Below are 26,614 nucleotides of genomic sequence, written 5' to 3'. Positions count from 1 at the left end.
AGGAACCACCAGAACCATTCACTTACAGGTACAGGGCCTACCACTCTGGAAATAAACCAAGGCTGCCACTTCCAGAACACTCTTCTTCTTCCTTTAAAACCAAATGGAAATGTACAAATGTTTTCTATCGCCATTAACTCCGTTGGTGCTATTCTGAATCTCCCATTTTTAAAACATGAATGCATATATTCTTCCAGTGTTCAGAGGGTTCCATTCTTAATTCAGTGATTTATTACTTGTTAACTATTTACTGGGCAACTTCTACATTTAGGGTACTGTTTCGGCTCTAAAGATATAGCATTGGATAAGAAAAATCCATGCTCTCACAAACTCGCATTCTGAGAATCTGATGAGATAGTTAATTCACACAGAAGGAGTCACAAAATGGAAGCCTCCTCAGTGGCCCAACACAAATCTAAACCTAAATTTGCCTGAACTTCTGGGAAATACCCACCAAGAAAATCTAACCTCCTAGCCAATCACGCCATTTCCAGGTTGCCTCTTCCTACGCTCTATAAAACTCTCTCTTGCTCCAGATCCCTTGGGGACAGTGCTCCAGTGCTTGTGAGGCATTGTACCCACTCAATCCATGGCATCAAACTAAATCGTTTTGTCATTTGACAGGGGGAACGGGAAAGATTGTGTCTAAGTTAGATGGGGATAAAAGTCAAAGAAATTTAAAAAATATCAGATATAGTTAATACTTCAGAATCAGGGTAGTGTGACTGAGAGACCAGGGGATGAGTTTAGACTGGGGCATCAGGGAAGGCTTCCTGTAGAAACCACATATAAGCTGAGGTCGGAATGCCAAACTGTACAGTGACACTGGCCATAAGAAACATGCTACCTGCCAAACATAGGATTCTGCTCATAGTAAGCCCTCAATGTTAAACCCAAGTGGTTATCTCCTTATTGCAAATGAAGCACACATAAGCTTAACATTAAAAATATAAAGTTGGATTAGTCTGAGTTGCCATAGAAACCTATGTATACAATATTTCAAACAGTAACATTTATTTACATTATAAACATTTATAATAGGTTTTCGGGGGCCGGGGGGAGACCTCTTAGTCTTGATATTATCATGTATTTTATGTTATTCATACACGAAACACTCATTTGCATATAGTTAGACTAAGTAAAAATGACTACTTCACTCCAGGAACTGTTAAATCTGACATTACTTTGCCAAATATTTGAGGACGGACCTGGAAGCAAGATCTCAACAGATTGAGAGAACGCTCTGAAGAACAGCAGTTCTGCAGTTTCGTTTATGCATTTAGAATCAAAGGAGAAAACCTAGGGAAGGCACAAGAAGCCTACTGGTGATAGATGGAGGAGGTGGGAGGAAGCAAAGTGGGGAAATCTCTAGGACCAGATAAAAAGCAAAACGGAGAAACGCTTCTTTTACATTGGTGGGTACAGGAGAGTTAATCCTGAACATTTACAGCAGAGATGGTATGCTGGGGAGCAAGGCAGTGAGGGCTTCGGTGGTCTTGTGCTCTCATGGCCTTGTGCTCTGGTGCCTGCTGTTGTGCCCTCAGGGGTTTAGAAAATTACTGACACTTCAAAGGTCCTCTATCCTAGATGCAGGGCTCACTAAAGGTAAAAATTGACCTTTGCTAAGGAAGTGCTAGTTCCGACGGGTGTACCAGTTCAGAATTTGTGATTAGACCATCCTGTGTGGCTATTTTTGGTCACTGAGCTTGTCAGGTTTATTACATAGTCCCTTTATGTTCACAGAAAGATGAAGTAATCTGCCAGAGACCTCTCTCATCGCCCATGGGGAGGTAGGTTACCCAAACCTGAAAAAATCTTCATTATGACTTGTCTTCTCTTTAAAAAGCTTTCCCTTTTTGGAGCCCTTTGCAGCTCATCTCTGCTTGCTAGATGAGATGCTGCCTGGTTTATAAACTGCTCAATAAAGTCAATGAGATCCTCCAATATTCTCCATTGAATTTTTTGTATTACCGATCAGGACAAAAACAAGTTGTGATAAGGTTTTCAGAAATCCACTGTTAGCAAAAAGTTAAGAAAAATCTGCAACTTTATTTTGGTGGAATAAAAACAAAACAGTATTAGGAAATCGAGATAACATTGCTACAACTCAGTTGTTTCTTTGCTCACCAAAAAGGGTACACCACAGGAAATTAAATCACAGGAAATGTTACTCATGCTTAAAATATTCTGTTAAGCCACTCAAATAAAACTGTAAATCAAGGACATTTTGAAAAGGATTTTCAATGAGTGCCAGTGAAAACATTTACTGGGAAGCAGACGCTTAAAACTTCTTGATTACATACATCATGCAAAACAACTGACCTCACACTTGGTTGTCTAACTGCTCACTGTGACAATTTTTTTTGAGGTGATTACAGATTTAAAAAAATTACAGTGACTGCAGTAGTAACGTCAGAAAAATGACTCTAAGTGAAGAAAAATGTAGTTCGTGTGACAGTTTTGTTCATCCCTTCTGATGTTTAAATTTCTGTATTTTGGCAGACTTATACACAAAAATGGCTCTCGTTTTGGATGTGCATCTACAGGCACGCCACCTAATCGATAAAAAGAAACTACAAAAGGCCAAATAATTTTACAGGGTTTAGTAAAACAGGGCATTGCCCTTTTATTTTATTTCATTTGTTTCAGTAGATTATTTCTTTAGGAAGATGATTTTGCTCCTGTGAAAATGAAAATGTGGTATATCCCTGGTCTCTTTTTGAACTGAGATTGACTTTTTGAACTATTATTTTTATATTCTCCAAGTTGTTTTCAATCAGTAGAAAAGAACAGGGTTTCCCATTCTGAGGGGAAGACTTAGGAATAATCTTCGTAGTCTACATTACGACACTAAAACGTTTTCTTTGCGGTAGTGGGATTGATCCTGTGGCAGTTCTGGTAGCGCTCCCAGTGTTAAAACCCCTGCTATAGGTAGCCCACTGCCTCCAACCAGAGCCTCCAGAGGAAGGTAATTCCAAATCTATTGGCACATTCAAGTCAATTGGCAGTGAGTAGGCACAGAAGAGTTTTCTAGATACCTGGAAATAGGCTGCAGTAAAAAATACCTATAGTGGCTTTTGGAACTGGGGTGTGTGTAGAGGCTGGAAGATTTTAGGAGCATGACAGAAAAAGCCGAGATTGCTTCGAATACTATTAGATGTATGGGTGTTAATGCTGGTGAGGGCTGGAAAAGGAGCAAGGTAGAAACAACAATTGTCATAGAGAATCTCCAAATTGTCTAAGCAGACTTAGCAGAAGTAAGGACATCAAAAGTGCTGCGAGGGCTCGGAAGGAAATGGGAGGGAAAGGGGTTACAGCTGTGTAGTGGTCAAAAGCTTAGCCGAATTGCGCCCTGAAGTTATTTAGGAAGCGGAAGTCACAGCGGTAGACTTAAGATATTGGGCTACGGATTTCTAAGCAAAGTTGGAAGGCGCAGCCTGCTCCTTCTTAGTGAAATGGCGGCGTGGAGGGGTAGGGGGAGCAGATAAATTGAGGGAGATTGCCTGTTAGGAAAGCCTGCTCTAAGGAAAGAGCTGAGGGTGCTGTTCAACCCCTTGCTAATACCTGAGAAAGATCAAAAAGGCCTGAGTGTTTAGTCACACAAATGGGACAGATTAAGGGTGTGACTTATAGATCCTCTCAGCCACCTCAGAAAAAGCCAAAAAATAGATGGGACTATCCAAGGGAAAACTGTGGAGGAGCCTCTGTGGAGTGAATTCCTCTAACATACAAAGAAGATCCACAAGGTTTTTGAAAATGTTATACCAGAAGACATTGCCATCTTAAACTAAGAGAGAAAGAATGACATGAAAGATCATTGGGTCTCCCACAATTCCACAGGCAAGAAACACGCTGGCAAAACCATTCAGCTACAGACGGGTGCTACCTTCCATGAAAGTCAGGAAGGACTAGGAGAGCGTCACAAGCACAGAGGACAGTGCTGTGAACCAGGCTACTCCCAGACTCTGAAACCTACCGGAGTGAGCCTGGCTGATCTAAATTGTTGGCACTTGAGATTCATTTTTTCATTTCATTTTCTAGTTTTTTTTTTTTTTTTTAACAAGAATGTCTATAACTGTTATTCTATGCCTGTCTTATTTTCATATTTGGGAGCAAATAATAGGTTTTCTAGATTCACAGGTGCACAGATGGAGAGGAATTTTGTCCCAAGCATTATACCATAGCCTATCATACCTGATTTAGATGATAAGATTTTGCATTTTAAGTTGATGCTATAAAAGGTTGAGACTTCTGAGGCCCTTTGAATGGGGTGATTTTATTGGGGACAGATGTGGGCTTTTGAGGCAGGAGTAAACTATGATAGATAGAATGGTCCATCAAAATGCTCAATATCTAATACACAAACCTATGAATTTTGCAGATGTGATTAAGCATTCTGAGGTAAAAAGATTATCCTGGATTATTTAGGTAAACTAAATGTAATCAACCACAAGGGATCTTGTAAGAGAAAAGGAGGAAAATCAAAGTTGGTAGTAAAAGATTAAGGGCAGAGGCAGGGATTGGAGGGAGACAGACTAAGGGAAGGGTTACCAGCAGCCTGCACAAGCCGAAGAGGCAAAGAACAGATTCACCCTGTGGCCTCCAGAAGGAACCAATGACATGTCACTTTATGGCAAAGGGACTTTAAAGATGTGGTTAAGGTTACTGTAGACCTTAGGATGAGGAGATAATCCTGGATTACCTGGTGGACACAATCTAATCACATGAGTCCTTGAAAGCAGAGAAATTCTCCTGGCTGTTGTCACAGAGATGTGACGAGGGGCAGAGATATAACGTTGCTGGCTTTAAAGACTGAAATGGGGCCACAAGCCAAGGAATGCAGGCGGCCTCTAGAACCTGGAATGCAAGGAAATGCTTCTCGTGCAGTCTCCCAAAAGAAATGCAGCCCTGTTAACACCTTACGTTAAGCCCAGTGAGACCCATGTTGAATATTTAACCTATAGAGGATAATAAATCTGTACTATTATAAAGCCAGGGTTTGCAGTAATTTGTAATAGTAGCAACAGAAAACTAACCAGGAGTGGTGACCAAAGATGAAGTGGTGTGAGGAAAGAAGAAAAGCTTTTCTATCATTGCTGATGTAGCCTGCCTCATTCAGGACATACCTGGCTTCAGCAGAAATGCAAATATTTACGCTGGTCATTCTTTAGATCCAGTCTGCCTGACAGAATTTACATTCTTATATTTCTACACTCATTTTGTCCTGGAGTAGAATACCTTCTGGGTTGAATACTTAGAACGGAATTTAGTCTATATAGCAGGCCCCCTAGAAAAATGTGTTGAATGAATAAATGAATGTGATCAAGGCAGGCTCTAGGAGAGATTGTAATTCTTCTATTTTAAAGTGCTGTTTACCACATCTTCTCAAGAACTGTTGACCCTGATGTCTCTGTTTCTAGTTTATGATGGTCACAGTTCTATAAAATACAAGGCTTGAACTATTTTTTGATACAGTAAAACAGCTAAATCAGTAAGTAAAAAGGATGCTTAATAAAATCGGAATACAGATACTTTTCAGTACGTATCACAGAAAAATTTTCAAAATATTTGATCGGAAAGTTTCTTAACGGCTCTTGATCAATGCAGCATCAAGAAACTTTAGTGCAAATTTTACCAAATGCTTTTATCAAAATGAGGTTTGTTCATTTTCTCTGTCAACAATGTTGTTACATGAACACTGAGCATGTAACAAATGGATTTGCTTGGACATTTAAAAGCTATTGACAAAAGCCAGCCCTACAACTAAAAACTCAACCGTTATTTATCTCAAGATCTATTCCTAGTCCAAAATCATCTAAAAGAAGGCTGGCGGACACACTAAAATGTATCCATATAAATAATAAAAATAATTTTTTATGCTGTTTTAAGTGTTTTCCTTATTCATATGGCACCTTTTCTTTCCTACATGCTACTGCATGAATAGGAGCAATATTATTTTAGCTGCTGGAGTAGCACGGTGTTAAGAATATCTGCTTCTTGTAGTGTCAGGCTTTCATCTGTTAGCTCTTTGTTTGGAAATGATGTCACAAGAATGAAGTCAAGAGCTGCAAATTCAGGGCGGGACTGCACAATAAAGTCCCGAACATCCAGGATCCTGCGAAATAAGACAAAAATAATTTGTGACACAGAAGCTTTTTTGGCCATGTAAGCTTTTAGCTAAAATTAGATAAGAATTACACAATTCTCATCCTTAGTTAAATGTGCTGTAACTTTCTTTAATTTACACTATTTCAATAGATGGTTTTACCTGAGCTTTAAGATAAAATGTGAAGATTGACTTTGGAATGTATCTAATATCTTTTACTATAAAACACACAAACTTCAGATGAGTTATGCACAAAATAAATGTCAACCATGCTATTACACTGAAAATGCAAGTCCTGCTTTTTTCAGAGTATAAAATATTTTAGCAGCACGTGATCCAGAAAAAGGTACCTAGAATAGGCCTGTGTCAAAGTGAGTCTGAAACTACAAAAAGTCTTAAGAATAATTTTTAAAAATTACTTTCAACTATACATAGTAACTCAACTAAGATCATAAATGTATCCCTTAGAGGAATACAATAAACAAATTAAAATAATATCTTATTAAATGTCTATATATGAGTGAATGTTAAAATGATATGTAAAATGGTTTATTTGAAGTGTTTGATAATAACACAAATAAACTTTACACTACAAATTTATATTAGATCTGCTATGTAGAAAGTTAATTCCAATTAGAACTACCATAAATTTTATATGAATAAAGACTGAATAAGGTTTTACTATATTAAATTAAATCTGATTCCACTTTACATGGCTGTAACAATAGTGCAAAACTGCACTATTTTCTTTATTTTTTTGAGTGATATCTGGATTTGCATTTGTATCTGGACAGTTTATAGAGGATGTTTAAATACCAAGTATTTCACTTCTTACAATAGCTATTACCCTTTCAAAAGATTTTTCTTCTGTCAAAAACATACTGTAAATCTAAAGAATTTCATGTTCATTACTAAGGTCACAAATAGCTTTACACAGATAATTAACCAAGTGTGTAACAGCAAACTAGAAGCTTACCTGTGTGTACTATTGAATCTTTGTATCAAACGACTCCCATCTGCCAGCCTGATTTGAATTTTTGTTGTTGGCACTGAATCATCAATAAGAACAACTGCATTAAATATTGACTTATCCTCTTCTTCTGGGGAGGAAGGTGTACTGACAATTTCAGGTGTAAGGCTAAGAAAGAAGAATTAAAGAATTAGAACACAAATCTGAATAGATAAGACATATGACAAACTCAAGGCAGTGGAATAACCACTTAGACTCATACCTGATTCTCAAGTTATCTCCAGTATGGCTTCAGGACTAGCAAAAACTTCCTTTGAGTCTCCTATACTTCTTCAAACCTCTTTCATTATATTATAATTGTTCCGGACTCTACGATTCCTTATTTAGATTATCCAATCTCTTCCAAAGTCTAACTTTGCATTCTTTATCCCTTTGAGATTTCATGAGACTGTTTAGCATAAGTCTTTAGTCAGAAATAGAAATGACTTTGAGTTAATGTTAAAGAATGACTAGGAGCACAGACAGACTTGGTTTCACATCCCAGCTATGTTAATTGAGTAAACTTAAGCAAATTAACCTCTTTGAATCCCAGTTCTATCATTTATAAAATAGGGAGAAATAAAACTATATTATGAAGGTGTGTTCTCTAGGCACGCCTCAGAGATACTGCAGGGTTGGGTCCAGACCACCACGATAAAGCAAACTCTGCAATACAGCAAGTCGCAATTGTTCTACCAGAGGGTCCTGCCTTCGATTTGTAAAAAATGTAACATACGTGAAGAGCAACAGAGCAAAGCGCAGTAACAAGAGGGACGCCTGCCCCAGGACGTCCCAGAACGCTGTTTCAAGTGCCAGCTATTTTTGCACATATCAGCATTAAATTAACTTAATGTAAAATATAAAATAATATTTTAAAGTTATGTTAACTTTAATATTTAGCCTTCAACTCACACCACTTTGCTGCTTAAAACCTCCTCATCATTCGAGTGATCAAACCACAGTGACATTTCTAATATACTGTATGTATGTTTCAAGTATTATGTTGAAAAGAAAATTTTAAGAAAGTAAAAGACGGAATCGATAAATGAGGTAGGCAAACTGGAGGAAAGGATGGATATAGGTTGTAAGCAGAGCAATTCCCTCGGACAGGAGGAGAAGCATCTTCAGACTGAAAAGGAGGTAAGAATGATTTTAATAAACCTAGAGTCTGGGGGAATATATTAAGAAAGCTAATTCTTATCAGGCTCTATTTTCTCAGTGAAGCTGAGAACACATCCGCTGGGATGGGAGGGGTAGAACAGGAGGCTTAGGGAAAGCAAGGAACAGAGGGAATGTTCTCTGAGAATGGGAGAGGCGTGGCTTGCCTGCCCAGCACGGGTGTGCGACCACCCCGTGGCACTGAACTGCACAGAGTATGACAAATCCAGGGGCCGTACGGTAAGGCAAGGGACAGCAGAATTGCTGGGATAAGGAAATGAAGAAAAGGCAGGGAAGAAGGGGCCATCGGACTTTAGAAAAAAGAGTCCTCAAGGGTCCAGTGACCAAGATGAAGTCAAGCCGCAGGTATGGTGGCTGGAACGAGCAAGAGTAGCAAAGGGAATCAATCTTCTTGGATTAAAGGAGGACAAACAGTGACTGTTCTTAGGCAGAAAGAGAGACGTACTTCGCATCATGATTTTCATCTTCATACACATAAGGTGAAAAGCCTACAGTGAATGCTTGTGAGCCCTGCGTATCAAAAATGATTCTGTAATCTTCTTAGGATTTTGCTCGTCTTGCATCTGCTCTAGCTCACTAAGCTAATTTTTATTAAATAGTATCATTTGTTCTAGCATTGTAACTTTGCAGTTTTACACCCATGACTTGCTTGCCCCTATTATATAAACTGAGGGTACTGGTTAATATTTTATTACATTTAGGTTTACCCCATAATTATTTGCATGTCACAAATAATTAGGTTAGTTTCTATCTATGTAATGTTCTGTTTGCAATTAGACTGCCACAGCTATGGAAGACAATGGGATTATTTCCATTTCTGCTTTGTTTGCTTCTTTTTAATTATTTCTCTGTTTAGTAAATAGTTGTGTGGAACTCTTAGGAAATGTGCCATTGTAGAAAGTTACTTTCTGAATTGATAAATGTTGACCATTATAACTTTTATATTTCAATATATTTCTTAATGTCTTCTAAAGTGTTCTATGCAATTCTTTGCTTTCTTAGAATATATATTCGACTATTCAATATTTGGATTCATGTTCATCATACAGGCTCACAACACTAATCTCCAAGTGTAAATCTCCTACACATCAGAAGCTGAAAATTCTAAAGAGTACACTGCTCAGACTCCCTTGCAGCTAGAATTTTGTTTCCACTCTTCTACTAAGCAAACAATTAAAACGAAAACAACTACATATGAACTGGAATCAAGCACTGGAAGTGGGAGCTGTACGGCTCTTCTGGTTACCAAGGTGCTGGGGGCACCTGATTATTCTTGAGCAGGTATAATGGAATGTTCTAGTGTCTGGTCCCTAGCTTCAAGGGGACTGAGCAAAGTGATGGGGACACAGGAGGTGTTTTCTCTAGAAAGTTTCCTGTTGTATTTATTTGTTTCTCTAAGATGCTTGGTTTGCTATCTCTTTCAGAAATTTGTAATGCATCCAAGGCTATGCAAGAAACCCTTTACTATTTAAACTAGCAAGCAGATTCCATTTTCTACAATCAAAGACCCTAACCAATGTGGCTAGAGAGTAACAGAGCATTATCACCCCTAATCTTTGTTATTCTCCTCTGTCATTTTTTTTGTCATTTCCTCTAGCTTTTTGCCTTAAAAAAAGGATAGCCTCTCTAAGATACTATTACCAGATAATATTCTTATTTTCATGAGCTGAAATTACTGATTATAAATAATCACTGGTTCTTCTCAGCTATCTTTCCTTTATGCTACCTTCTTCAACTTCTAGATTTACTGTACTTCTACTAACAAAAGGTGTGCATTCTAACATCAATTCTTGCTCATAAATTTAAATAATAGAATATGTACAAGGAAAAGAGATGACTGGGCGTTTTACCTGTGTTCTAATTAAAAATCATAATCTCAATAAATATTAAGTAAAAAAATGAGAAGTGCTAAAAATATTTTTAAAAAATATTTCTGGGGGCGGGGGGGTCATAGTTATAAAAACAAAAGGAGAGAAGAAACAGAATAATTCAGGAGAAGCCTGACCTGTGTCGGTAGCAAAGAGAGATGAGGAAGAACATTTCCGAGCAGACCTGTGACTGGGAATTGAAGGATTTGAGTCCTAAAAAAACCCCACGTCAACACATGTTCAAGTATTTCCTACATGTCCCAGAGATCGGTCTGTAAAAGCAGAAAAAGATACAGAAATGGAGACTCGAGAAAGTCAAATATAAAGAACCGATATTGAAGTCTTTCCTATACTGAGAAATGAGAGGGGAACAGAGAACCAGTGCACACAAGGCAATTGAAAAGAACTTAAAGGGAAGAAATCATATGAAAAGGAACAAAGCATGCACGAAAGGCTATACTGCAAATAGGGCCAATGCCGCAATTCCACAGGTCACCTGTAGTAACACGTGGACAAATAGAGGGTAACCGACATATTTTACAAGGTTCAGGAAGTCTTATGAGCCATGACTGTTACAGAGGAATTCACTCATGCATTGCACCATCCGCACTGGATTCTAATTTGTGCTAAGCAAAGTCCTAGAGGTTCTTTGGAAATGTCTCAAAGACAATTTCCTCCTTGTCCTGCAACCAGAGGAGCTCGGGTTTGGTGTGTTTTCCATACGGGGCTTCCATAACTTGAAGAACGGGTTTGGCTGTTTAAGATATATTGAAAACAACCAACTTCACACGCACACTGCTCCTGCTGCAAGAACTTAACAATTACTTACGGCAGACAGGCATACCTAAAGCTATGATCTAAGACATCTATTGTTTTATCTGACCAATAACCCTTTATAATTTCTCCCTTTTGGACCCACATAATCAGAAAGAAGCAGGATGGCATAATCGTAAAGTCACAGACTCTAGAGAGTCAGAGTACCTATTCTGAATCCCACATGCTAACCAGTTCCCAACTCAATCAATTTGGGCAAAATACTACAACTGCAAATGGAATAACAGTATCTACATGAAGAGTTGTTGTGAAGATTAAGTAAGTGGATTAATGTATGTGAGGTACTTAGGAAGTGGTTACTGATATCTAAGTATTAGCTACTAATATTATCACCAGCTTTGCATATCTAATTCTATCAGCAGTCTTTACAGTTTGTGTCTTAGGTTTTACTTTCTAGGTTATTTTGCTATTTTATTCTCAAAGAAAAATCATGTTGAACAAAGACAAGTATTTTTCTCATTTTAGGAATTTACCTTCCAAGTTTTTGTCCTTCTCCACTAAAAGCCTTGAACCTCAATCTGGGTTTTATGTATTCTTGATCCTGATGATCCTCCATATCCAAATTCACTTGGCCACCATGAACTAGTCGCTGAAGCTCCAGGGGAATCTCCCTTTTGAAAAGGGAAAAACGGTTTTAGTTAACTTTAAAAAAAAAATGAATCTACACTGTTGACTGTAATTGAGTTGTGAGCTACACTGGAAAACAGCAATTTCTGCTTGAATTATAATGTAAAATTTCTGTGATGACTGATTAGTCTCTGCAAATATTTCTTCCTTAAACTTACATCACATTATTCCTTAGTGATTCTCAACGTAGGGTTTTGTTGTCATTAGTGATCTTGAAGCGCTTCTGACATCCAGAAAGCCAAATCGTAAGGCAGAGGTTCATACCTTAAATTAGCACTAGAAAATTCCTATAAAGATGTAATAGTTAATGCAGATATTTATTATTAAACTTTCTGGAGGAAGTTTTCAAAATTGACAGGAGTGTTCTGGACTGTCATGTGATTCATGAGAGCTGCTGCTCAGGGTCAGGGAAGGGGACAGAGATGCTCTGCCATGGGAGAGCCATCTTGTACAATGAAGGGGTGTCTAGGGTTTCAGAGAAACCAGAGAAACACTGACTGCTATGCCCAAGTCACAGGATGACAACACTGTTCATAATGTCTGAGCCTAAAACCTAAGGCTTAGGGTCTGCTTACATATAAGCAAAAACTCAAAAACTATTTTTTTCTTTGTATTATATTAATATATTTTGAAATTTCCACCTTCCATATAAATGGAGGGAAGATGGCACCTTGTTTTGTCTGGAACTTTACCAAATCCCTGACTGCAATGCCATTTATAGTAATGAAGTTGCCAACTTCGTGTACCCCATTATTCTGTTTTTATACCTGTCACATTTACATGAGAAGTGCTAGAGTGCATCCAGGTGAAAACTATCTGACTACTTCATTACATCTTCTGGTGCAGTCGTACCCAGGTTATTTATAAACTGAATATATATAACCTTATGATAAAAAATACTTTCTTTTATTCCTTCAGTATTTTTAAGATAAAATTTATATCATTTTTTTGGAAATAATATGCGTATGTAAATTGTATCATCTATGAGTTCTTCTTTGAGGACAGTGAAGGTGGTGTTACAAAATACTTGTTAAAAAACAGGACAATGATCATACACAGTTAACAACCACTATCTGATATTAGTTATTTCTCTTAAAGAGTCTTTTCTAAAACTGTTCTTGATCATACTTTGTCCTAGATATGATATGGCTCAAATTAAAAATAAAAAATTAGTATACAGGGTTGTGTGAACAGGAGCCTACAAGGTTTATAAATTATTTTCACTTATATATTTTTTTAATTTTAAAAAAATTAATTAATTTTTTATGGTGACATTGGTTAACAAAATCCAGTAAGTTTCAGCTGTACACTTTAACAGTAAGGCATATATGTTTACACTGTGTGTTCACCTCCCATAGCTAGATTTCTTTCTGTCACCACATATTTGATCCCTTTTACCCTGTCTACCTCTCTCTTCCCCCAACCACCCTACCCTCTGGTAACCACTAGTCTATAGTCCATGTCCATGAGTCTCTATTTGTCCTGATATATGTTTTGATCTATTATACATTCATCATCAATATATTTTCTTCCACCATCTTGAAATAAGCATTAATTTCAACAGTAGTGTTTATCTTTGCTTAGCAGATGAATGTGTCCCCTACGCAGTCACTCCCAGCTCCTTCGCAGTGACGTTGCGGGTTTTCAAGTCCACAGCACTGTTATACTATTATATATCCTTGTCTTTACCACTCACCATGTACTGTCTCCCAAGACAGCTTCCCACCTTTCTCGATGACTTCAGCATACCATTTACAGCATTTCTTGTCTTTTTTGGGTATCGTGACATTTTCTTTGTTGAATTAAATTCAAAATTCATGCTAATAATTAGTGTTCTAAAATTTCTTTCCTTCAGTTTTTTCACTGCCTCAACGCTAATGCGTTTCATCTCCATTCCACTTCAGCCACTCTCCTTGGACATACTTCATCACTTGGAAAGCCCGACCTTCAGTTCCTGGATAGAATATAATCTCCTATTCTAGTCCTTTGACCCTACTGAAATCTCCCAGTTCACCATGAATTGCTCATCGAAATAGCTCATCCTTTAGCAAGAAGAGCTAGTGAGTTAGGATGTTCTTTAGACGGGTCAGAGTACTATGTATCTGGTTTACTTTCATAAATTATAACTTCAAACTAACCTTTTGAAATCTTCTGCCAGCAGTAATGCCACTTTAAAAGATTTCTAATATAAGTTGCTCAATTTCAGGCATACATGCAATGAGAGTCACCCTGTCAACAGTAAGCAGGACAGTGGCTTAGTGGATGGGCAGCTACATGCTAATCGATTCACTGATTTATTATATTAAAATATTTCTTCTCAGAGTTGGGAAAAGAGACCAAATGTCTATAGATTCCCCCACCCACCACAAAAGAGAACTAGTGACTTACAGATAGCAACATGTCCTTTATATACTTAAAAATACCCTTCACCCCTCCCCCCAGGAACCATTTATATAATATAATTCTTAAAAACCAGTAGTGCACTACTGAATGGCAGTCTGTTAAAAAGTCCCGCCTTAAGTAACGAATAGAATACAAATAATCCAGCTTACCCTCTCTTAACAGACTCCAGAAATTGAGCATTTGTTGGGTCACTGTAAGGTCTCAATTCTCCATCATCTAAGCTGAAACCATTGCTCCACAATTTAAGCAAAATCTGAACCTTTTGAGCATAGAAAAAAAAGATAAAGAAATACAAACATCCATCTGCATCAAATCATTTTAGGTTTCAAACGTGATTATCACAACATATTAAACCATTTACTTAATTTAAAACATGGAGTTATTCACAGTATTCATTATTAATAGTTAAAATAAAGGTATAAATGAAACCATGTGTGTTTGCTAAGCAGATTTGTATTTAGCTTTACAAATGGACAATGGCTAAAATACCAAAGGTCCCACAGCTGGACCGTGGCCTCGAAGGACAGTTATTTCTAATTCAGTGAGAAGACGAAAGCGACGAAAGCAACGTGAGCATCCAGCTGCCACTCCACACCCACCCTTCTCCTTCATCTGGACCTTCTCTGCTACAGAGCTTACATATTCTTTCCAAGGGGCAGGACAGGATTTCCAGTACCCTCCAAGGATAAACTGCACATGTTTAAAATGAAGTTATAACTCCAAAATTTCAAAAGGCAACAGAAACAGAGAATGACTTCAGGTGTTTCTATGTTTACAATTCAGTTCATTCTATATTATGACAGTACATCATTTATAATAATCATTATAATATATATAAGCTCATTTTTACAGTGAATCATACATTCTATTAACAAATAGTTACATATCTCTAAGTGCAAGGTACAACTGGGATGCAAAATATAAAATCTGATACTGAAAACTTACACATTAGTCCTTTTAATCCATGTTAAAGTAATAAAACAAAAAGATTATACTTATTGATTATAATTTTTTAACTTTAAAACAAACAGTATTAACTAGAGGCAAATATCTATAATTTTTCATTCTAATTACTATACCTACATCTTGCAGCTGATTTTCTCCATAAATGTATTCAGATCGCTTACAAAAGGAATTACCCAATCTGTATCCTCCACCTGTAAATGACTAAAATACATAGCAAGTGAGCTAAAAATTCATAAGGCTTATTAAGCAAAATGTCACAATAATATGTGATATATATTTTAAAAGTAGGTCAACTGTAAATAGCCAAACTGGTTTGTACTTTCCAGGAAAATGTTATATTAAAATGAGTTTTATGTGACAGAGAAGTGTACTCAAGTAAGAATTATGTTTCTTCCCATAAAAACATTAGTAACTCAGGATCTGAAATAATTTAGGCCAATCTTAAACAAAGAAATATATTTATATACCAAAATATATATTTTCAAGTATAAACAGATTTTAATAAGCTACCACAATTTGTCTATGGCCATGCTACCCTGAACAAGCCTGATCTCATCTGATCTTGGAAGCTAAGCAGGGTCGGGCCTGGTTAGTACTTGGATGGGAGACCACCTAGGAAGATCAGGTGCTGTAGGCATAAAAAAATTTAAAAAAATAAAAAATAAGGGATTATAAACTGACAAGGTCCTTGCAATCTGTGAGTTCAACCAAGGGTTGCCTCACTTAAAAAAAATAAAGAAATAAAAATAAAAATAAATAAAATGCTACCGCTATTTTATGACAAGTCTTATAATGAAAATTATAATGTATAAATCGTATTTCACAAAGTAAATAAGAGATTCATAGAGTAAAGGAAAAATTTTATAAATGAGTATAAATTACCTTGAAGAAAAGCTCTATATTTTATAAGCTGTTTTATTCAACCGTAACAAATCAACTATGATTGTACTTTTAATTTTGCTATATTAATCACAAGGTCTTCTATTTTTCAGGTAGGATATAGCATATAAGTTTAAACACCCCATTCCTTCTAATCACAACTTATATCATAAACAAGCTTTTAATTATCACATTGCTTTCTTTTCTTAGACTAAATTATACCAATTCCACATTTTTCTTATAGAATTGGAGAACCTGAAGAACCAAAATCACTTTAGATTCACTGAAAAAGAATTAGAAGCTATTGGTGAGTAATGAAAAGTAAAATTTATGGCTCTCAGCAGCGGATGTCTGCCACAATGACCACAAAGGCTGTTTCGAAAGACAGGTGGCTGAGTACACCTGACACCTACCTGTAACACCTCTGGCTACGTGGTAGTTTAGAAAACCTCCCCAAATGATTTGATAAAGGAATTCAGCTTGAGAAATGTCAATTATGAGACTATATGACAATTATACACAAAAATATGTTTGAAGTTTTCTTTAAGTATACCCATACTATGTCAGCTGATATAGTTATAAAAGCTGCATAGAAGTTTTGTAGAAATTGAAAAAGGTACAAAAATAATCAAATGAAAAAAGGAGAGCCTTTTCAGCAACTGACGGTAGAGCGGCTGGACCTCTATAATTAGAAATATAAACCTCGACATAAACTTTATCTAAAATTAACTCAAAATGCATCATAGGTTTAGATGTGAAATGTAAAATTATAAAACTTTTGTAGATAACATAGAGAAAATCTTTGGGACCTAAGGTTAGGTGAGTTCTTAGACAAGACACTAAAAGTATAAAAAAAAAAATATGGACTTTATCAAAATTTAAACTTTTGCTCTATGAAAAACCCTGGTAAGAGACTAAAAAGACAAGCTACAGTCTAAGAAGAAATATTTACAAACCATGTACCTGACGAAGAACCCATATCTATTAAAATATATAAAGAACTTTCACTTTTGTTTATAACGAAACAATCTATTTGAAAATAGGCAAAAATCATGAGGAGACATTTTACTGAAGAGGATAATAAAAATAATAGCAAAAAAGCACATGAAAAGATGTTCAACAATACAGGCCATTAGAAAAATACAAATAACATCACTAGCTATTAGGGAAATGGGGGAAACTGGGTGAAAGGTACACCGCACCCCTCTGTATACTTTTTGCAAATTCTCTTGAGTCTATAATTATTTCAAAATAAAAAGGTAAGTAGAGAAGTTGCATAGAAATGTAAGAAACTGCCTCGACTTTCAATCATTAATAGAAAGATTATAATGTTATGAAAATGAATAAAATATTTTAAACAAAAATATACAGTTAGATGTCTAACCAATGTACTGTATACTTGAAACTAATTTAAATTAAAAAAAAGTTCCTGGGCAAAAAGAAAAAAAAAAAAATATATATATATAGTTAGAAAAGGAATAATATAAAAAAACTACAGAGAAGATCAAATATATAAATAGCATATTTAGTTTTAAAATTGAGCATTTACCTTAGATTTGTCATCACCTGAAGCTCTTGTGGCTTCATTCAGAGGGACAGCCCCATGTTCCCTTGCCTCTTTGAAAAGTTCATTCACAATTTTCCCAGTTGAAGGTCGAACTATATGTAATCCACTGTATTCACGTTCCCTTGAGCAGAACCTTTAAACATCATAGTTCATGAATAAAAACTTATAATACAGACATAAACTACTTTAAAGTAAAAAGCCACAGCTTTAGGAAATAAGTTTTATTTAAAAAATAATTTTTTAAATGCCTTCCGTGGATGAAGGAATTAAATAGTGAATAGTTCATATAGTTTCTCATGGAGTTTGCGGAGATTCTTGTAGTAAGTTCAGCATCTGGCCTGAGAACTGACTCGTTTCTTCCTCTCTCACTCTCTGCAGTTGCTTATTAAATGCATCTCTTTCACAACTTAAGCGCTTTTGGTGTGTGTTGGGGGTTGGGGATGGGGTCGAGGGGAGTGGGGGAGAAGCAGTGCTGACAACCAGAGGCTAAGTTCTCTTCTGAGGAATCCACACTCAGCAGGCACCTAGTTAGTGAAGAGGCTTCTAATTTAGTGTGAACATCTACATCTGGACCACAGGGCTACACAGAACAGGTCTACTCCTCAGGGATTTTTGGACTGAAAAATTATAACCCCTGTGTTTAAGGTAAATAATTTAGACTATAAATGTTTCAGTGTATTACATATGTAGTAACTGATTTCTACTCTGACTCCAACTTCAAAATGATCCGCAGAAACATAAAAATTACCGTTACATGAAATTAGTATCTTATTTTATCTTTTAAGATTTTTTTCAATCAAGACTAACAACAGGACATACAAGCGTTAAAATATCAACATGGGGCCTTCCAGTGTAAGATGACAATCAGAGCAAGTGTTTACCCATACCCTCTAATTCAGTTTTAAATTTGCACTGAACTGATTCATAAAACAAAACAAAGGGGGCAAATTACATCAGCATTGGAGACTAAAAAGAGAGGTCACCTTCAACACTCTGTCCAAAATTAGTTAATGCAAAACTGAACAGAAAGAGGAAAGGGCAGACCAGCTCTCAATTCACTGTAAATGAAAGAAAATTCCACCTGGAGAACAAGTGGCTACCAGGAAGCAGAACCCCCTAACACAAGTGTGGGGAGCCGCAGCCAGAACTGCTGCAGAATGTCAGGGGTTAAAAACCAGTTGTACTTAAAGGAGGATGTTGAACCTTCCTTGACTGGTTCGAGAAGACAGAAACAAGGATGTTTTATCTTGAATTCTGTAAGCTTGCAACTGTTCACATAGCAATCACTGCAAATTCTTTGCTACAGTTTAGCAGAGAGTTCTGAGTTGTGAGAACTTCATTGTTTTGCAGGATAAGTAATTTGGCTGACCTTGGGTCTTGACTGCTGTTTTCTCATTGCGATGCTATAAGTAGTGTGTTGTAAATAAACTCGGGGACACAGTCCGGAATCTGTGCTCCCTCCTGCACTTCTGACTGTCTTCTTTCTTTTCCTCAGTCCCCGCTCCCCCTCTCAGGTACCCTGAATTACTTTGTCGGCTGGCTCGGAACAGCTGAGGCGGGGTGGAAGTGGATGTGGGGCAGCCTCCACTCTCAAGTGCTCTGGGGCAGTACACTGGGGCCTGAGTCTCCTCAGAACAGGAGCCAATGGAAGAAGCCTTCCCGCCAAGCTTATACTCAGAGCCCGCGCAGCAGGCAAGGCTGAACGCTGCTGGTTCTTAAGTGTTAGTGGTAGAAGGAGATGATTGTAAGTACAGCAGATGATTGTAAGTACATAGGAGAAGGAAAGAAGGGAAAGGGAAAGGAAATGAGAAAGGAGGGGCGGGGAATCAAAGAAAAGAGAAAAAGAAAAGAAAGAAAGAAAAAAGCTTCCCATTGTAGCTGTCTCTTGTTATAGCTTTTTTGTTCCCTGTCCCATGTCTCTAATCTGGCAAAATATAACTATATAGTTCCTTTTAATCTCAGTCTTGGTGAGAAAAGACCTTGGTGGGAAACCAGACATAGGAAAAGATTTACTAGCTTCTTTAAAGTTATGCTTTTTATTACCCGTTTATGAAATCCTTGCCTACTTCTAGGTCATGAAGAAACTATATTTTCTTCTAGAAGTTTTACTGTTTTCCCTTTATATTTAGATCTACAATCCATCCATTTCTCCTCTTTCATGATTAAGCATGCCTATATCTTTGACTCTTATCGTCTTTAAACTCATCTGATCATCAAAATATTTCTCAGCTCCTCTGAATAACAAACTCCCCTATACAGACGACTCTCATATGTTTTTAGCATCCTCTTACTTACTCTCCAGTGCTGAATTTAAAAGCCCTACTTGAATCAAGTTCATCTCTCTAAAACTAAACTTATCTTCCCATTAAAAATCACATTTTTTTCCTGTATCCCCGAATAAGAACCTTTAAGATTTCTCTTTCCCGTTCACTTACTCCCTATAACTCCTGTCACCTAGTTTCTATAATAAATTTTTTGAAAGGCTCCCAGGTCGACTTCACCCTTTCTCCTCCACTGATGCCACCCTAATCTGAAAGTTTACATTCCTTAGATTCCACCGCTGTTTTCTTCTTCCTTTCTTTGTCCCCTTATCCTGGTCTCCCCATTACAGTTCATTTTATATTGTACTGCCAGTCCTATTTTCCTAAAAGTATATGATAATAACAGCTAATATTACAAAGAGAAAATAATGTGCCCATTTAATTCTCAAAACAATAGTACTATACCCGTTTTACAGATAAAAGTGAAGCTTAGAGAATTTCAAAAACTTGTCCACTGGCAAAACCTTATTAGAACACAGAAGAAATATATATAACCAAGGGGTGCCTATCTCTAGAATCAAAACTTTTATTGTATTTTAGTTATCACAAAATTTCCATTAGAAAAACATATACTGGCTTTCCGCTGCCTTCTATACAAGTGCAATTCTCCTGGCTTTCGAGGCTCCACAATGTGCCTGTGTCCAGGATTGGCACATTTGTGCGGTCCAGTGCCAAAAGAGAATGTGTCTCCTTGTTCAAAATTTATTAAGAATTTTAAGACAATAACAACAAAGCATGAGGCCCTTCTAAGCATGGCATCTGTGACTGCACTGGTCACATGTCCACGAAGCACGCCCTGGCAGTACTCCACCTATCTGACCTTATTTGGACAGTCTATTAAAGTTCTGCCGATCCTTTTCTAATGCCTCATTATTTTTATTATTTTTCCTCTGTGCCCATTTGTTCCTAGAATTCTGTCTCTTGTCTTCTATGCTCATCTACATCGTAATAATCTTTTAAGGCCCAACTAAGTACCAACATTGTGCTAGACATCTTACACATTTTATCTCGTTTAATTCTTAAAACACCATTATCTAATGACTTGTAGAGGATATCTTTTTAAGTTCTCACATTTTTGAACAAGGATATTCAAGTTTTTTAAAAGCTCTATTTGTGATATATAACTTTTTGTAGATGAATATGTTAAAGCAGGTGTCAGGCTATATTCTGAAAGTTTTTCTATAGATTCTATTCTTCCTTTTGTAAATAAAGAGAGATGATTTTATGTCTAGAGTTTCAGAGAGTAGAAATATATTAGCTTAAAAGACAATGAGCAGATAAATGTTTTGATACCTAATACTGTCCAAGAAGGTAGACCATGGACATAAGCACCGTTTTCTGTACCAGACAAAGCATTAGACATGTAATGAAACTGGGTAAATGTCAATACTGAATCTGAAACCAAAAGAACTGTATACTTTGAATTAGAAAATATCATACTCGGCAAAAAAAAAAAAATTGCAATAATTTGTTTCACATTGTATTTTAAACAGATTAAACAAAGCTTAAGTCTCAACAAGTATCATTTACAGCAGCTCCTCCTTTTGCATACGTAAATAACTGTAGAGATCGAATCTGAGGCACAATGTCCTTAAAAATTGCCTTATCAAATTACAACTACTAATGGCAACATGGTTTCAGATAACATAAAAGAGAAAAAAAACTATTCATTAAAATACCTGAATACTTATACTTGAATAGCAAGAAAAATATTAATATACTAATCTAATTATAAGAAGTCAATTTAGTCAAATATTTTGATTTGTTATACCATGAACAAATTAAGTCATTTAAAATAGGCTCAAAATGGGGAAACAACAGCCAAATAGTTAATGAGTAAACCTTTGGTATATAAATATTTTAAGTATTTTCAAAACTTTGGAGAATGTATAAATTAAAGAAGCAGTAATATATTAGATATTATACATACATATGTATGTATACACATATATGTGAAATAAAATTAAGTGAAAGAATAGGATATTCAAACAGCGTCAAGATACCAACCTACAGATTACAAAGGAAAATCTGCACCTTACAGTGGAGCGATGTGGTGGTCAGCACCTTAAGCAAGTGAACATGTCACCAACAGTGAGAAAACCTGCAATTATGTGGCTCCCGATGTGACATAGTATAGAGCAGACAACATCGATTACTAGTACTCAGCAAATGTGTTTAACAGGAATCTAATCATGAGGAAACAATGACCTTGAATGTGGGATATTTGACAATACATCTGGCCTTGACTCTTCAAAAAAGTCACCGTAATACATTTTAGATTATACAGATGAGCGAAAACCAAGCTTAACAAAAAGGTGGGGCAAATGCTCTGGATTCAGATTCAAAACAGGCACAATCAAAAAGGAATGCATGGCCCTTGGCTAGATCTTAAATCCAAAAAAGGCTCTAAGAGATACCTAACTATAGATAGTTATGCAAAATGATTTTATAAAATTTTCATTTTCTATGGTGTGACGTGTTATCAAAGTTAAAAAGGCATGTGTGCTTCTTATTCGGAGCTACACACTGAAGTATGTGGGGGCGACATGTTAACGATGACTGTGATTTACATTCAAGCAGTTGAGTAAAAGAGAGAGCTTGCATGGATGTGATGCTGTCGCATGTTAACTGCTGGTGAACACAGCTGAAGCACATACAGCACATATTCACTGTACGAATCTTTTTCGGATTATTTACAGGTTTGAAAATTTGTAAAATAAAAATTTGGGGAAAAAATTATAAATATTTTTTCTTCTCTTTCAGGTCCAGAAAGATATGTCATTTTTATCTCCCATACGGAAAAAAAAAAATAAAAAGGATGTCGAGTAGTGACAAGCAGGGAAAAAAAACAAAACATAATTTCCAGTGAAGTTTTCAGCTTTTGGTAAATAACAGACTTTCTAAGAATGAGATATAATGGGAAAATTCAAGTTTCTCCCCAGTAATGATATCTGCAGTACTAAAAAATACGTTAATGAAAAATATTCCTAGAAACAAGAAAACTCATAATATGCCTGGCTCTCATCTCTTAAATCTTCACGGTTGGTTCTTTTTATAGTTCCGGGATTTTAATGATAGGAAATACTGTCTAGAGGTCACTTATGAGATAGGTCACCATCCAGCGGAAGCAAAAACAGATTCCTGAAATTACAGTCTTAAATGACAGATAAAAGACACACAGGTGCTCCATGGATAGGTGTTAAGAAACACACAAACCCTTAAAAATGATTGACAAAATTGTGTATAAATGCTGTTTTAGAGGGAGAGGGGCTGTAGCTTTCATTCAAGAAGGAACCATTGTGCTGAGGAAAAGCAATGCTCAGTATATAATTCTATGAAGTCTACCAAAATATTAGGTGTTTAAAATAATGTTTTCATTAGTTTCTCCTAGCTTTTTGGCTATTATGGTTTTAGGAACAGTACCTAAATAATATTAAGAAATTGTAGATTTTTAAAAAATTTCCAAGGCCATTTAAAATAATTTGGTATTAGTGAACTAAAAATGGATATAATTTTCAAAAACAAGATGAAAACAAGACAAAACTTACCTTTGAGGTGGTGTTCGCGGGCTTTTAAAGACTGTGACGTCAGGTCTATCAGGTTTAGAAGATTTGCATTTCACTTCATCTTCGTATAATTCTGCCAAGGCCAACTGTAAAATAACAGGTTTGTTATAGTATAATGTAACATTAGAAATAAACTCTTCTACAAAACTAGAAATTATGAGTAGAACGTTAACTTGTAAATGCATAGTAAAGGTTTCTAATGAAAAGCGGAGGCTGCTGTTTCAGAAGATGACTCTCTTCCAAAATAAAACCGCTGCATCTCTCATTTTTATAAAACTAAGCAAAATGTCACATATATAAAGTTACAATAATTATTTTCAAATAACTGTTCAAGTTTCAAAAACTGCATTTGGTAACAGATCATTTCCAAAGCTGAACTCACAATTCTACAATTCTTTTAAAAATACTTGAAGATGTTTCACACTGTCAACTTGCTCTCATTGGATCTCAAAAATTATTTCATTTAGCTGTTCAAGTTTTCGAAATCCAAACACATAAAACGATTTCAAAATTATTCTATTAAAGGTCTACCAGATATGTACATTTCATAAAGTTTAGGAAAATGAGACATTGAAAAAGACAATGAATTATATATATGGTTTGTATAACTTTTAGAAAGCAATACTATCAAATCATGCTTTATAGATATATAGCCAGGAATCTTCGAAAGGAAATAAAGCATGGTTCTTGAAACTGGAATTTTAAGAAGTTATCCAAACAATTCAGTTTAGTTTAAGTTATTTTGTTCCAACTTTTGATATTTCTGGACAACTCAAAAACTTTCCTTAATGCCCTTTGTGGCTATTCAATTAAAAATGGCATGGCCATAATCTTCAAAAAAATTTTTGGGGAAAAACAAAACAAAACAAACAAACAAAAAACTCAGATAACGTATTCCTTCTAGAAAAACAATAAATCTTAAAACTACCTCCAGGGCTTCTTTCTTAAGAAGGAAAAGAAGAGTATTGAGGCAACATTAATTCTCTGAAGATTCTATCAGTCGACTTTTAAAATATACACAAAGGAAAACAAAACAAGTTTTTTATCCTCACCCCATCCCCATACACATCAACTTTCACATTTCTAACAGCAATTTTGCTAGACATCCTAATTATAAAACTGCTTTGTAACCTAAAAGAATGGAATTAAATCCTAACTTAGGCTTTATTGTGTGATGCTGGGCAAATTTTTTAACTTCTCTGAGCCTTAGTTCCCTCATTTTTAAATGTCTTTAAAAAAATTACCTTAGAGGGTTGTTTTACAGAATACATAATATATGTGAAACATAAGACAATTGTTCAATTACTAGAAAATATTATTAAGAAATGTTTAATAATGATTATATCAGTGTTTCATTTTCCTCAAGATTTTTTTTCTTCCTGCAGTGTTATCTATATATCTCCTATGGCCTTTTCCTACTCTACCCATCAAAACAAGCAAACAAATAAACAATGGAGAGGGAGGGGGGGGAGGAGGAGAGGGAGAAAAGGAGGGATGGAGGGAGGGAGGGGAAGGGAAGAGAGTGGGGGAGGGAAGGAGGGGCAGGTAGGCAGACAGATACTGACAACTTGGGCCCAAAGTTTTGAGAAATTTTACCTCCCTGAAATCTCTTCAAAACATTATTCCTTTATAGAGTGCCTCCTGAGTTGATTATATTATCCTGGATCTATGAACTACTTTTATGCTATTCCTTTTCCCATCAATAGAAATGTTTGTATTTTAAAGGTCCATTTCAGCCATCTTTCCAAACCTTTCCTAATTTTCTTAACTAAATGATATTTGTTCTAAATCCTCGTAGCACGTGCTATCCTATTATTGATGTTTATACTGAACATTATATTGTCATCACTTATGTACTTTTCTTACTATTTTATACCCCCCTGCTATAATTTAGGTTTCTCCATTTTTTTCTAACATAGTACTTAATAGGCACCCAACAAATTCAAGCTGAATTATGTAGACAACAACACATCATAAAGAGATATAGATAAAACTTATTAGGCTTTTGCTTTAAGGTTTGAATAAACCCTGTCATTCGAATAATTTTTTTTCTATGAAATAAAGCAAACGATGCTTTTGAATCCATGGAATGTTGAATATATAACTAAAAAAGTAGGAATATGGAGAAAATTATATTAGAACAAGGAGTCCACCTAGCTGAAGGGTCCTAGTTATTAATGGTACATCACTAACTTAGAGGAAAAGAAATGATATTTAGAAGGAATTAATGCCAGGAGTCATGATGTCCCTGTAGCATCACATGGCATAAGTTCATCAGTAAATATTATAAAGAAATTTAATTTATATGACATAGCATATGACGTCACATCAGCAGAAGAAATAATTATTTAAACTGAGCAAAATAAATTGAAATACTGGTCAAAACCAATAGAACAACAACAAAATCTCAGTTAAACAAGAGATAAAAACATGTGCATTATGAAGTAATGATGCGTTGTGAGTTATCAGGACAGGACAGAGTGTTCCACAAGTGAAATAATTAGGTTACAAAGATATTTCAGTTACACAAAGAGACTAAAGTATGTAAGCACCAATAATCTTTTCTCTAGAATCTGAAAGGTGAAGAATATGAAAAGAAACCTGAAGGCAGGATAACTGAGAATGAGAAAATCAAGTATATAACAAAAGATTAAAAGTACTGGAGTTCTCAGTCTTAGAGTGACAACGGCCAGAAGTTATAATACAGATTTTTTTATATAGAATAACAGTATTAGCATCACCTGGGACCTGCAGATGATTAATCCCCACCCCAGACCTAATGAAACAGAAACTCTGGGGTTGGGCCCCGCAATCTGTGCTTTAACAAGCCTTCCGCCAAGAACCAATGATATAGGATACTGGTGTCCAACAAGACTAGGACGCTTGTGGCCACTGTAACACAGTATCAGACTGTCTCACTCTTTTCTCACTCATAGAACTTTCCCTTTGTCCCACCCAAAACCTAATCCTAACCCTAATAAGTACCGAGTTTACCCTAATTCCCCCCAACCCCAACCTCCATGAAAACACAGAATTAAGAAATTCTTTTTCTTTTGATCTTATTCTGGAAGAAACTGGGACAGAAGCATACACAAGGTGATTAAATACCTTAATCTACTGTTAAACCCACGTGTATGGATGGACTGAGGGCACCAGAAGAGACAAAGGTCTCTGAAAATGTTTGGAAATCTAATGAATACTGAAGTTTTTAGGATTAGTCTTGTTACCAACAAACCTACCCAAACTTTCCCACGGAACGTTCCCCACTTTGGGGGGTGAAAGGAGCACA

General features: G+C 36.0%; 1 protein-coding gene and 1 pseudogene across 3 annotated transcripts in view; one reads left to right on the top strand and one right to left on the bottom strand.

Moving 5' to 3' along the window:
- Positions 1–2,029: 2,029 nt before the first annotated feature.
- The window catches only part of UBXN2B (UBX domain protein 2B), a 26,685-nt gene continuing 2,100 nt past the window's right edge, over positions 2,030–26,614 (bottom strand). Inside the window, exons 2-8 of one of the 3 annotated variants that reach the window (XM_006923980.3) lie at positions 23,308–23,411; positions 17,421–17,571; positions 15,110–15,193; positions 14,176–14,285; positions 11,470–11,607; positions 7,083–7,244; positions 2,030–6,115 (exon numbers count right to left, since the gene is read on the bottom strand). In XM_006923980.3, the coding sequence (XP_006924042.1) occupies positions 5,953–6,115; positions 7,083–7,244; positions 11,470–11,607; positions 14,176–14,285; positions 15,110–15,193; positions 17,421–17,571; positions 23,308–23,411 (912 nt within the window). In that variant the 3' untranslated portion in view covers positions 2,030–5,952. Of the gene's footprint in view, positions 6,116–7,082; positions 7,245–11,469; positions 11,608–11,640; positions 11,911–13,761; positions 13,853–14,175; positions 14,286–15,109; positions 15,194–17,420; positions 17,572–23,307; positions 23,412–26,614 lie in introns of those variants that run through there. The other 2 variants (XM_025041169.1, XM_025041170.1) reach the window with 2 other exon arrangements.
- LOC112472739 lies at positions 15,511–15,629 on the top strand (annotated as a pseudogene).

This window comes from Pteropus alecto, unplaced genomic scaffold (genome assembly GCF_000325575.1).
Source record: "Pteropus alecto unplaced genomic scaffold, ASM32557v1 scaffold87, whole genome shotgun sequence".
NCBI lineage: Eukaryota > Metazoa > Chordata > Mammalia > Chiroptera > Pteropodidae > Pteropus > Pteropus alecto.
This window is presented reverse-complemented; position numbering and strand designations above follow the sequence as displayed.